Genomic DNA, 13,970 nt, shown 5'->3' on the forward strand with positions numbered 1-13,970 from the left:
TCCTTTTATTATGATTTTTTCTTCGTCCTTTAGTTCCTCAAGCGAACCCTTCCCCTGCTTTCCTGCTTTGTCTGCCACGAGAGAGAGAGAGAGAGAGAGAGAGAGAGAGAGAGAGAGAGAGAGAGAGAGAGAGAGAGAGAGGAGAGGAGAAGGACGGTAAACAGACAGACAAGTAGGGAGACACGGTGGAACTAAATTTCCAATTCAATTACGAAATTCCATTTCCGTGATGATTATATCGTAATGTAATTTACCTAAAACAATGCAACAATCAATCAGGCAATCCGTAAAAGCACACAGTAGACATGACACCAATTAATGAGACACATTTCCAGTCGGCGAGTCACGAAAACTTCTCGGCTCAGCGGGGCTCGTCTTGTTTCAAAGATCTTGACCTTTCACCGGTTTTTCGTTATCTCGTTTCGGGGGGAGGACGAGGGTAGGCCTTCACAACGTACTATCTTGGCCATAAGTCATGCTGATTGCCGAGTAGCACTCCTGGATCCAGAAAAATTTCATGGGGACACCAATTTTCACATTATACATATATGTGTATATATAGTATATTTCCGTCGCACCATGATATGATATATTTTCTTCAGCATTTCATTCAGTATTTAAGTAGAAATTATGTGAAGGACAGCAATCGCCTGTTATCAGGTAATACCAAATCTACTATCCTTATCATTTAGATTATCTTTTACATTTGACCACAATTTTAGTGTCCTTTAGACTATTGTTTATATAACCACTAATATTCTTTACGTGAAGAATATTAGTGGTTGTGTAAACAATATTAAGATTATTGTTATTAATATTATTGTTTTTATTTCTCAAAATTTTATTGTTATTCCTATAATAGATTTGTTATTTTTTCCATTTTCATATTTCTCATTTACGTTATTATTATCTAGTAAATCTTCAATATCATTACTTTCACGTTAATCCTCGTTGGGGGGGGGGGGGGGGGGGGGGGTGGAAGACGTGCCCCGCACCCCTTGGATCTGCTAGTGCCGAGTATACTGAACTACAAAATGTTCAGATCTCTCTATTTTGAATGTTGTCAACCTCAGAAGAGCACTGTGCAAACAGCTGGTCTCTCCGGGCGTCACCCGGAACAACACTGACTCTAACCCCAAAACACTTCTGATGACCTAAGGAATGATTTATGTGCCTGGTGATTAGTTACATGTGGTGTGTTGTAGCTACGGTGGATAAAGGTATGGTGCAAGCATCCCCTTATATACTATATACCTCAAAAACTCTACATAACGTGATTGAAAAAATTTTGAAGTAATAAAAGTCCACACTTATGTAAGATGTGTCTTTAAAAATTGTTGTACGACGAGAGCTTTCGTCTACTTGATCAGTAGACCTCATCACCCGGCACTGCTTTCTTTCAGAGCAAACGATGTATAATGCTGATGAGGTCTACTGATCAAGTAGACGAAAGCTCCCATCATATAAGAATTTTTTTAATAAACATATATATATATATATATATATATATATATATATATATTATATATATAGTATCATAATAATGCTGTGTATTAGAAGTGATTTCAAAAGGTATCTGAAAATGTAAGCGTTCTTGTAAGCAGCTGGTTACATCTCAAGGGAGCATTGATACTCTAGAACTCTACACTGAACTTTGAAAGTCAGGCGAATAATATGCGTTTACACCGACCTACTTCCCCCTATGGCCTTTGCAACACGGATCAAATTTTGGTTTTCATAATCGATTTAGCACCTTATTATTTGCCTTTGTTGAATTGTCAAACTAACAGATCTATTTGATTTTTGCTGAAAATTTAATGGTAGACACCAATCAAAACTTTTAAGGAAAGTCTGATCTTAGCCATGTATCGTAAATGTTTATGTGTATGTATATTATGTATATATTGTATCTATATATATATATATAATATTCTATATATATATATCTAATACATATATATTTATAACAGCGTATATATAGATATATTTATATATATATATATATATTATATAACGTTTACATATACAGACGTATATATACATATATAATTTATATATTTATGTCTACATATGTGTGTGTGCATATGTATGTATGTTTATATACGTATGTATATTTTTGTGATTGCAATTCAGCATTAAAGGTAAAAATTATTCACAATGTCAAAATATGAGAGCAACACCGTAGTTTCCCTTTGGTTCCCAGAATCAAATACCATAAAGCAATTTTGGAATCTTGATTTCAAAATTTGTATCAAATAAATGAGAAATTCTGTAACCGTCAGGATTTCATAACCAGCGTCAGACTGTTATATAAAAAACGAAACCAATATAATGATAACATAACAGACACCAACTAAAATCAGTGGGAGATTATATCACAAAAAATATTGAGATAATGAAGAATATTCATTCCAACAGCACTGTCAGGATGACAGTAGTATGAAGTACGTTTTAAACCTGCACTGATTAGATTATTTTCATCATTTTTGTCACCGTGTTGTCACGTGTTATCATCTCCATTGCCTCCTCCCAGAACATAAGAAAGATTGCCCGTTGGTCAAACAAATTTTATCTTAATTTCGTCCCAAGCCATTCCTTCCATCTGTTCGGCACCATTTGCTTTTTCATCACTGCCTCGTGGCAAACAAATTCCAGGTTCTAAAACAGGACTTAGAGGACTTTATTTCGTAAGTGAGCGCTTTCAAGAGTAAGGGAGTTTTCGGAGTATGTCAACTGACCTCAATGAGGAGAGCCCGAATGGCTGCAACTGCCAGAAGCGAGCTGATGACGACCAGCGGAAGACAGATGATCACAGTGACAGCTCGGCACACATGGCGGGAGATCCCCATCCTTGGTAGGAAACTGCAGGCCTCGTCCTTACCTAATAAGAATAATAACAATGAACCTCACGACAATAAGATACATAAATCTCGTTATATTCTTATTAATCACAACAACAGCAATAATATGTTTCATTTTGATTATCATAATTGCTCATTAAGGTAAATCCATTTACTATCTTCACCTGTAGAACGACAGTAATAAGATGAAAATATTTTTGATATCCTCTCTTCCCCAAGTGACCCGAGTTGAAAAAAAAAGAAAGAAAAACTACACAGAAATATGCCCAATTATATATAATCCATTCTTACCCCTAGTCTAGTTACGGTTAAATTAATAACAAAAAAAAAAGTCACCAATATTCTCGTAGAGGGAATAATAATGATATGGTCGACTATATTCAGCAAAACAGATTTGACACCGTATAACAGGTTTATCTAGCACATTGAGAGAGAGAGAGAGAGAGAGAGAGAGAGAGAGAGAGAGAGAGAGAGAGAGAGAGAGAGAGAGATTGTGGAGGGATTAAAGACTACTCAGTACCCTTATACTTGATCACTGAAGACTCAGAAGAGGATATTTGTAGCTAAACAGTACAGTCACAGGCAACTGTTTTCATAACGTATTCATTTTATTTTAGACTAAAATCAGAAGATAAACCAAGCTCAATTACAGTAACCAACAATGTATGATGTAAAAACGAATAGACTGCACCCCTTAAATATTCCCGGTGACAAATGGTATACCATTTATCGCTCGTGTACTAAATGCTTTTATGTGAGCATTTTCCAAGAATAAAACGAATCATTGAATAGATCGCTTTCTTCTGTCTGTTCTGCAACCTTTAGACTTGTGACGAATGCCCTGTGTGCAGGAGCATGTTCATTTTTCCTTCCTTTCTCCTTTTCCCTTTATTTCATTCCACGTCGTTTGTCAATTTCAAGCGCTCTCCCGTTGATAATTAATGCCTCCTAATTCAGACACTTCCTACCTCAGTCACCCATCTGTCATTGAGTTCCGTGAATAGGTGTTTATGTCTGTATGCATGTATATCAATACATGCACCCACGCACATTCACCAATAAATACGGACCATGAACATGTATACTGAGTATTCAAGTGTCCGGATGAAGAGTTTCCACACGCTTCAGTTCAACATGTTTACTACTTTAAATAAATAAGGACTTTTCTCCACTATATAATTGAACTTTCCGGTGTTAAAATTTCTTTTCCTTTCCATACAGATACGACTCAAAGGCGTTATATAATTATGCCTCTTCCCTTATCTTTGAGCTTATCAGAAAATTGGTTTATGTAGTGTCCCGCATAATTACAGTTTCAAGTTCTATTCTAAAATTGCTTGGGTGTCATTTTATACAAATACACAGAGCAGCAATTTCTCAATAATGAGTAGAGAGCTGAAGCGCATGCGCATACTCACCAGCTGATCAAAATCAAACAAATCAAGAGCCGTAAAGTTCGTGTGCATTCAATGTCTGCCCGGCACGATCACCTGATGGTACTATAACGTATGTAACTACAGCAGTAAACGGCAAAAACACCGGCAGTAATAATGCAGAGCCAAATTAGTAGCACATAATTCAACACTCGACACTCACGAACACAGTAAATATTGGCCGGTAAGTGATCAAAAGACCTGTTGAAGAATAACGAGGCCAGTCTAAAACAGCCATTTAACCTGCTTCCAGTTGCGTTGGAAATTTAAAACTCAGGTTACGTACGTTTCCATGACGAAAGAAACTTGTTTTGAAAATATTTCACGAACTTCAGTCAGACTATAGAAAAGATAACACTGAGAACAACGGAGCGATAACCAACTGATAACCACACAATCGCGTAAACATAGAGCTTTAAACAAAAGGCGATTCGATAGGGAACGGGACGGAATCGAAAAGGTCAAATCGCCGCCGATACACACACAGACAGTCACTCGCTCGCACACACACAGGCAGCAGCATCAGTCTGTTCAAAGCCTACGGAGCGCTCTACGAGCCTCCCCACTCAAGGGACGGTCACGCCCTTCCACCAAGCGGGAAGCGATGCGGTGTGAGATAAATGACAACAAAAAGGAGATGGCGTAAGGCAAATCAAACTGAACTTACCGGCACCTGTACCTGAGGAAGCACTTATTTACAGCACCTGTGACAGCGTACTGAGAGAGAGTGGTGGTGGGCAGAGGTGCTACTGGGGATATTGTATTTTTCCCCCAACTACACTGGACGAAAGTCCATCCCGACTGGTCGAACCCCGTTTAAACGAACCACTGCCTAAACTCCGCGCGGCGTCCTCTAACACTGACCTTCGTTCAGCGAAAAAATGAATTGACGGTATCGATTTAAATCCTCATTTTGCTATAACTTCTTTATTTGAAGTGAGTTACGTAAAATCTCGGTTCCTCAAAGACAGCGCAGAAGTGATCGCTCCAATAATAGTGATCTTATTAGGTTATTTATACTCGCTACCGGGTTCCCAAGGAGACTTAGGGATTGTCTACCACGTCTGTTATGATTCATGAGAGATTTTCTCCTCTGCATTCACTGCTTCCATTGATATCCTTATTTCTGTCGGGAATGCAGGCACCCCTCCCAAAAGCTCCCCACTCTCTCTCTCTCTCTCTCTCTCTATGCTTATAATACACAACACAGAATGTCACGGTTTTCCTTATTTTGCCGATATAGATAAAACTCCACGTGTAAATCATCAGTACTTATACAACTTGTAAACTCTGTTATTTATTTATTTATTCTACCTTTAAGCTCTTCATGAGGTCGAAATCGCTCGTTACTTGGCTGTCATGCAAGGAAGTTTTGTGGCGTCTGTTGGCATCACCTCGTCCACTTTGCACCAAGCAGCCACTAAGTCACTCATGTTCACCAAGGAGCGTCATATGAGCACTAGCAGGCCCCACGTAAGCCTTTGGAATATAGTAGCTGTTTTGTGCTGAGTTTTGTGACATAATGCCCTCTATCACAGTATTCCTTTCCATAGGTCGGGTGTGAATCCCAAGTTTCGCAGATTATTTCTAAAAAAATTTCCCGATGAGAAAGGAGCCGAAATATTGAAAATATTCCTTAACTGACTGTTATTTCAATACTAATCATTCTCTTTATCTCTTGACTGCAGTCATATTTTGTGGGCCAAAATATTAATTATTCTTAAACTACTGCTTCAGACTTTATCAGAATAGGCTCCTGTTAACTTCACAGAAATGTGCAATGTTAGCTTTCCTAGTTTTTAACTAAGAACCTGGGTTTAATTATACACAGACTTCGATGGATGTCTCAAGAGTTACTTGGCCGATTGACGAAGCAAACGGGAACGAAGTCTGATGATTCAACTGACACAGCTCAAGCATGAATGACAGTAGGCCTACTCGAGACTTTTCAGGGTTTGAAGACTGTCCTGTTTGCAGTCCTGCCTTGGCCTCAAGAACATTAAGGGAAAAACTGACCTAAAGAAGTTAATACCCGAACATGATCAAGCATAAACTAAACAGATTTTCGGAAAGCCAGGAACCCAATTAATCCTAACGAAAACTGAGTCCCTCTGCTAGATGAGCAAAAATTTACCCAACTGAAAACGCGACAAATTTCAAGGATAAAAAAAACCTGAGGTTGAAGGTGACTGGGATGGGTAATTACAAATTTTATTTACTGAACTGAAATCTCACACTATCTAGCGATACGTGCAAAGTTTATTTAGATCTAAAGAAAATTTGCATAAGAATTATATTATATTATATTATATATATATATACTCATATATATATTATTATATATCTATATATATAGATAGATAGATAGATAAATAGATAGATATATGTGTGTGCGTGCGCGCGCGCGTCCATTTGTTTGTTTGTTTAAGCGTTTGAGTATGAAAATATAGATGATACTATACTTGTTATTCGCCTGGCAACGCAACAGCGTTCAAACAAAACTACTTTCGCCATGCTGCAGCCTAATATAGAGACAGGTAATGAGTGCGAAGCCTTTCTTTTCATTTTTCGGGACGAATGCAGCCAGACTTTTTGGATTCGCCACAGGCTTTAAAAACAAGAGAGAGAGAAAGAGAAAAAAAAGCATCGTTATCACAACTCAGTGACGTAATCCGACCATTGCGACAACATCCATCTAAACTGGAACGATTTATTGATTTGTCTAATTTGCAGATCAGGGAGGGTGGGGCTGCTTGGTGTTAGTGTTGGAGGGGAGGGAGGGGAGAGATGGTCCCTGGGGACACAGGAGAGGGGTGGGTGGGTTGCCGTAAATATCGTCAGCGAAGCAAGTTACTCCGATGGTCGTCCCTCAGATGACTCAGTTTTCAATACTTCCATGATAACAAGAGTATTTCAGGTATTATACATACACACACACACACACACACACACACACACACACACACACATATATATATATATATATATATATATATATATATATATATATATATATATATATATATAAATTTTTCCTTCGTGGCAAAAACCTTTATTTATACATGGCATCACGTTTTTTATACTTCGTGATCGAGTTATATATATATATATATATATATATATATATATATATTGCGTGTGTGTGTGCATACACACATACTTATATACCTCTTATGCATTAACAATACACTGCAAGCCCCATACCCTCGACTATTTGGTGATTTTCACACCACTAGTCCGTCGAAAAATCTATTCTTTTCATTTCGCTCCATCTTACGGGAGTGAAAGGGAGGTTGCCGTTAGCTTGAAGATAAATGCTCATCCGTTCGAGCTCTTGATCAACGAAGTATCATTGTCTCGCATAGTACACTTCCTATCCATCACTAGTTCTAGGTCTTCATTGCTTTCTTCCTCTTAGCATTTCTGAATAATGTTCTTTTCACTGTCCTGTCACTTTCCATTTTCTCCACAGGACCGAACGATCTCAAATACATACTCCGATCCACGCTAACTCTTTCTTCCCTCTTCTTCTTTCTATGTATCTCCAAATTTTCTGCCTTTCAGTTCTTTCCATGACCCACATACTGCCCAGACAATAAAGGAGAGTTGGTTTAACAATTATTTCATACATTTCAACCTCGTTTTCCTTTAAATACCAATATTTATTTCTAGTATTGTACCCGCTTCCTCCTTCACCTTTCATGTTTACTTCTACCTATTTGCATCAACATCTTTCATTCGTCAACTATCCATATTAACACTTTCACTTCTCTATCATCCTAGCTTCAGTGGACCCTTGGAGGCTAATTCTTGTTCGAGTCTAGTCTCAATTTTCTCCTCTTGCAAACACCTTGAAATGCTTTTCCCTAATTCCTGAAGTTTCTCTTCAGTCTCCCCAGTTCTTACTGTTCCATCTACAAACATCAGCTATTTAGTATAATTCTATGGCCCATTTTCTTGTAATACAACTGTGCTCCACCATCTGCTGTCTTTTTCCTGACGTCTTCCATCCATACAGATATTTAACAGCCATGGAGACAAGGCATACCCTTGTCCTATCACTCTTTGTGCATAAAACCAGTCACTTTGCCGTCTGCATATTACAGCATGCTTTGTTTCCATTATCAACAGTTTAATTCACCTGTAATAACTTATCTTCTATATCATACAATTCGTCTCCATCACTATCAACATTGCTTCTATTTCAGTTCTAGTATTGGTACTTTCTAAGCCCATTCATGCCATGTACTGATTTTCTATTTTCACACAATTGTTTCATTATAAAACCTTGATCTATAAACCTCTCAGTTGTCTGCACGACATAGTTCTCCCTTTGTCAGCCCTTTTGTCGCCTGTCTTATCGTCTTAATTAAAATCCTACCATAAAATTTCCTTGGTGAATTAGGTAGTGTCTCGCCACTGCAGTTCAAACATTTTCCGCTCTCATCCTTACCTTTTAACATTCATTCAACCACACTTAAAATGCTGTATCGCAGCAACTCACCTGTAATCATATCAGCTCCTGGTGTATTTCCATTCTTCAACACAAACGTTCTCACAATTAAGGTAGTCACTTCCACTATTGCATGATTGTGTTCTGCCTCTCTTCTATTGCTCATATTCAACAATTATTCCCATTACTCGAATTTATCGACCCAAAGCTACATTCGCCTCAATCAGCATCTCTCCTTTGCTTCCTGTCTTCTGGAATCCAGTTTTTCATTAGCCTTTCTCTTTGTAACTGCTTTTCTGCAGAGACTTTTCCAAGCCTCCATAAAATTCCTCTTCACCTTCTTCCACTTTTCTATCACACGTCGTTTATTTCTCTCTGGCCTTTCCTCTTGACTGCAGTATTGTGGTACATGATATCCCTGTATCTTGCAACTGCCTCTCAAATAACTTGTTCGCCTTCAACAAACCTTTTATTCCTCAACAAAACACTTCTGGTACTATTTCTATTTACTCTCCCTACACTCGTATGTAAAAGAACATCTATGCTGACTGCATGCCCTTTAAATACCCTTTCCACTTCCACATATTTAATAATCATAGACTGTTTCCATCCATTTTGTCCTTATTTACTCTTATTCATTATATCTAACTCACTGGTCTGCATCACATTTACTAACAATCCTCACCATCCAATCTTTCTGAATTATGATAATGAATACATTATTCAAAGTTTCACAAAACATTTCATTTAAATTTCCTCTTAAAACTCTTCATCAGCCAACAATTCAATAAAAATTTCTGTTAATAGCCTTTGTCCTCAAGTCAGTGAGCAAAACTATCATTTTCCTATTTCAGAATCCAAGCCACACACACACACACACACACACACACACACACACACACACACACACACACATATATATAGATATATATATATATATATATATATATATATATATATATATATTATAAAATATGTACGAATGTGTATCTTTGATTGCATAACCTGGTATTAAGTACACTGCATACATACACTGCTCGCTTTTAAGCTGTTAAATTACATCATATGTAAAATATTAATGATGTTATTACAAACACAAATTGCATATAAATTAATGCATAGGGAAGATCTGGTCTTTATGTTATAATCAGAAACTTCAATTCCAAAGTGATATCAAAATAACTTTAATAAAAATGTTATATATACATGTCAGGACACTGCAGACACTGCAGTTGTGATTATGTCTTTCAACTCTTTGTCAACATTTCAACGCTTGTTCTCACACATTTCTCATAGTGAGGGATAATATCGAATTTGAAAGTGTAAAACATGATAGCACAACGACGTTTTGGAAATATCTAAACTAGGAATAGGATGTATTACTTGGATATTCGAAGAAAGCGAAGTTGCAATTAAAGGAAGTATTGAATATGGTTTAGTTTCCCTTTACTTTGTCAGTTTCTTTTACCGATGCTTAACCGTTTTCTTTGATAACCAAAAGTACTGATCTAAGAATGTAGGTTTAACATTCTAGTCCAAAAGTATCAAAATACTGCATCGATTATTTCATGTGAAACGGTAACTCATTTGACATAAACTGTAAGTAATAGAAGCATTTTTGGACCAGTGTATAATTTTAAGCAATACAATTCTTATTATTAGGTTGAGTGCAGGCTACGCCAGACTAAACTTGCGTAAACCCGTGGACAACGAGATAATAAGATTCAAGTATGGAATTCTATGGAAGTTTATATAATAATAACAATGAAATAACATAAACTTCCTTCCAAAATAAATATTGCTATTTTGACACGAAACTGAACTTAGAATATTTATCTTTAAGCAAGACATAGCTGCTCACGAACGTTAAGGCCCAAGAGAAATGATTAAGGGTTACTCCATTTTTTCTTAGCATTATTAAAACCCATAGTCCATGAAACTTATATTCCTAAGTCAAAACTTGGATGGCGTAGGCTTCACTCCGGACTGAAGTATTTATATTACACGTAGACATCAGACCAAAATTATGATGGTGTAAATTAATTGCGGTACCAAACGCAAAAGTTCTTGTTACGCAAACCAGTTGTATCTACCTATCAAAATGAAGATAAAAATAAACTAGAGTTGCAATTATATTTTTTCCCCGAATAGCATCAAGCAGCAGCATCCCTATTATTAGTGGGGCCCATGTAAAGACTTGGGATGCTACAGCACATTACTAATTTCCCATGTTACGTTTAGAATATATCTATATATATATATTATCTATATATATATATATATATATTAGTAATATATTATATATATATATATATATAGATATATATATCTATATATATTATATATTTACGGACTGGTGAACCGGCAGCTAAATGATGAAGTCTCGTACGAAGTGTCAATGGAAGTGTAATCTGAGCGAGAAAAAAAAATTAAAAGAAAACATAACAAAACCATCATAATGCCCAAACTGCAGAAGATGGCTTATTTTTCGTGGAAATTAGTTTTACAACAGCAATGATTTAACATAAATAGAAAACAGAATGGAAATTACTCAGATCAAATATATCGAATGGTTGAATGTCGTCTGCTTGCGTTGCGCATCTCTCGCGTCGCTTGTTTCTCCCATCATGCAACCCTGGCGCTGAAGACTTCTTTTTAGCAGAAAACATTTCGAAGATGCGTCAAGTTGAGAATGGCTGTGGCTGCACCCATGCTTAAGTGGAAAAGGGTCACTAATACCACGGGCCCACAACCCCGACCACGACATGGGCACCGTGCCGTTGCCATCAAGGACTTAATGGTGGTATTTGGTGGTGGAAACGAAGGAATTGTGGACGAATTGCATGTGTACAACACAGGTAAGTGGAGATGATAACCTTCAAGTTATGTTGCCCAAGTTTTCATGTAAAGCCATGGTTACTAACCTTTAAATGCTTATATATCGTATAGTGGTGTGTTGAAGGTATCCTGTGTTGATTTTGGTGTTCATTCGACACTTGGAAGCTTCAGTATTTCGTGAAATGTTGATTGGCGATTGTTTGTTTTGAAAGTTTTCAAGATGGCCGCCCCCTATAGATTGACGTTGAAGTGCACTTCAAAAGGGTGGTATTCAAAACCAGACTGATATACCCGACCAAATTTGATTGTATGTTATAAGGATTTTAATTCTCTTCCTTCACGACAAGCTGCCAATAGAGTGCGATCTATTTTTAGTCAAGTATTTGAGATTTTCATGGGCTGATCCCGGGACACTAACATGGCGTCCAATCTTTGACGTTCTTCTGTTTATGTTGTACATCCGGGGATTTTGGAAGTGTAAATATTCATCATTTCGACTGTCTTAAGGAGTTGAATTAAAGTTTATGCATTAGGATAGTAATCTTAATAGATAGCCGTTAGGCTAGATCAGTTTCGGGTGGTTGTTAGTGTAGTTTAATGGATAAAAGGACAAAATTATTTGTGGAGAGGGGGGCGGAAGGGTTGTCAAGGGAACAGCCCCTGTCGTTCATATACAGGGAGGCTGTGTGCCCAGTTGAAGAGCCGCATCTATTTTTCTCATGTTGGGGAGGTGAATGGAACAGCCCTTTGTCAGCTTCGAGGCCACACAGGCATACCAACCTTTCGTGGTCGATTGCACTCACGGATTTCTAGTGAATTTCTAGTGAAAGGGTTTTTTTTTTTTTTTTTTATTCCTTTTCCCATTCGGTCCGAAGTTAAATTACACTCAAATTCAGATATCTTATAGTTTTAAGGGCACTGTAACCAATTCAATGACAGGTAGACACAGATTTTGTTTCAGTAGCGGTAAATGTCGGTTTGTTTTAAAGGAATCTTTGATAAATTATTTGGTCAGGTAAAATGTATACCCAAGTTGGTTTGAAATGTCAACTTGAATGTTTTGCCCATAGAGGTGTACATTAAATAAGATGTGATGTTGATATTTGTTTTGAAAGAAAACGGCTTCATTTCCTATGTAGCAAAAAAGAAGAAAAAAAAAGCTGCTAGCAGGCAGTGTTAAGATACTTGTTTGTGCTGGGTTTGCCAAGTAAGCCAGATTTGATGCGAAACAATTTTTCCTTTTTATGCGTGCGTACTAAGCAGTTAATTTACATTTTAGCCGAAGCTCATGGAATGATATTCTTCATCTCGAAAATATAAAATTAATACCAGTGCGCGTATATACACTTTTTGAGTTTCGAAGTTTGTTAATTTTAGTATAAGCGTACGTGTGGATTGGAACTATTTAAGAAGTCCACTGCATGGGTGAGGCTTATTTATTTGCACTTTTGGTCTTTACATTTTTTCCTTTAAACTCGTCCCGGTATTAAAGCCAGTATTTACTTAAACACATATGTATATGTCACATTTATGACTACCCAAAGAAGGTATTCATGGTATTGAGTTTTCTCTCTCTCTCTCTCTCTCTCTCTCTCTCTCTCTCTCTCTCTCTCTCTCTCTCTCTCTCTGTTGTTAAGTTGCAAGCATCTTTCATAGGTAAAGTTACTGACTATCCACGAGTCCATCATGCATCGAACGTACACCACTGGTTGTACAATCAGGTTGGTTAAGCAGCAGTTGGTTTGATCACCATCAGTGTGGGTGACCAAAAATTAATGCCGCTAGTCTTACAAAGTAATTCGTCATGACCAGCGATTCCTCCAAAGATAACTGGAAATAGGAAGTGTAATACTTCCGGTGTTATCATTATTGTAGGAGATAGGTATTCGTATATATATATATATATATATATATATATATATATATATATATGTATATATATATATATATATATATATATATATATATATATATATCTCGGGAGGGGAAGGCCAAAGTTCAGGTTGAAAGATAAATTATTGAATGACATGAGGGAAAAGGGTCTAAGAGAACAAGATGTACATGACAGAGGAAGATAGAGAAGGCTGACTAGAAACAGCGACCCCCATATAGAAATGGGAAAAGCTGAAGGCAAAGAAGAAGATGGTTCGTATTTTATCAGGATTAGATACCTCTTATGTTTTTCACAGATATACGTATTCACTCCTTAACACGTATATGCTGGTTTTTACTGTAATACAACAGTAAATAAAGTGAGTTTGTGATTTTCATTAAGCCGCCTTTCGATATATTTTAACTGTGCTGGTGAAATTCATCTCGTTGCACTTTTAGGCGTGAATGAAAATTTCAGTGCTAAGGTTTACTCAACCAGTCAAACTATAGCGT

General features: G+C 37.0%; 2 protein-coding genes across 9 annotated transcripts in view; one reads left to right on the plus strand and one right to left on the minus strand.

Annotated features, from left to right (window-relative positions):
• LOC135198167 (N-fatty-acyl-amino acid synthase/hydrolase PM20D1-like) overlaps window positions 1-11,961 on the minus strand; it is a 43,479-nt gene extending 31,518 nt beyond the window's left edge. The window contains exons 1-2 of one of the 4 annotated variants that reach the window (XM_064225681.1): window positions 11,672-11,961; window positions 2,739-2,881 (exon numbers count right to left, since the gene is read on the minus strand). In XM_064225681.1, the coding sequence (XP_064081751.1) occupies window positions 2,739-2,849 (111 nt within the window). In that variant the 5' untranslated portion in view covers window positions 2,850-2,881; window positions 11,672-11,961. Of the gene's footprint in view, window positions 1-2,738; window positions 2,882-4,279; window positions 4,440-4,961; window positions 5,116-11,671 lie in introns of those variants that run through there. The other 3 variants (XM_064225679.1, XM_064225682.1, XM_064225680.1) reach the window with 3 other exon arrangements.
• The window catches only part of LOC135198166 (host cell factor 2-like), a 167,723-nt gene continuing 165,146 nt past the window's right edge, over window positions 11,394-13,970 (plus strand). For all 5 annotated transcript variants that reach the window (XM_064225674.1, XM_064225676.1, XM_064225678.1 and 2 more), the window contains exon 1: window positions 11,394-11,605. In XM_064225674.1, coding sequence (XP_064081744.1) covers window positions 11,440-11,605 — 166 coding nt within the window. In that variant the 5' untranslated portion in view covers window positions 11,394-11,439. The remainder of the gene's footprint in view (window positions 11,606-13,970) is intronic.

Source organism: Macrobrachium nipponense, chromosome 21, assembly GCF_015104395.2.
Source record: "Macrobrachium nipponense isolate FS-2020 chromosome 21, ASM1510439v2, whole genome shotgun sequence".
Classification (NCBI taxonomy): Eukaryota; Metazoa; Arthropoda; class Malacostraca; order Decapoda; family Palaemonidae; genus Macrobrachium; species Macrobrachium nipponense.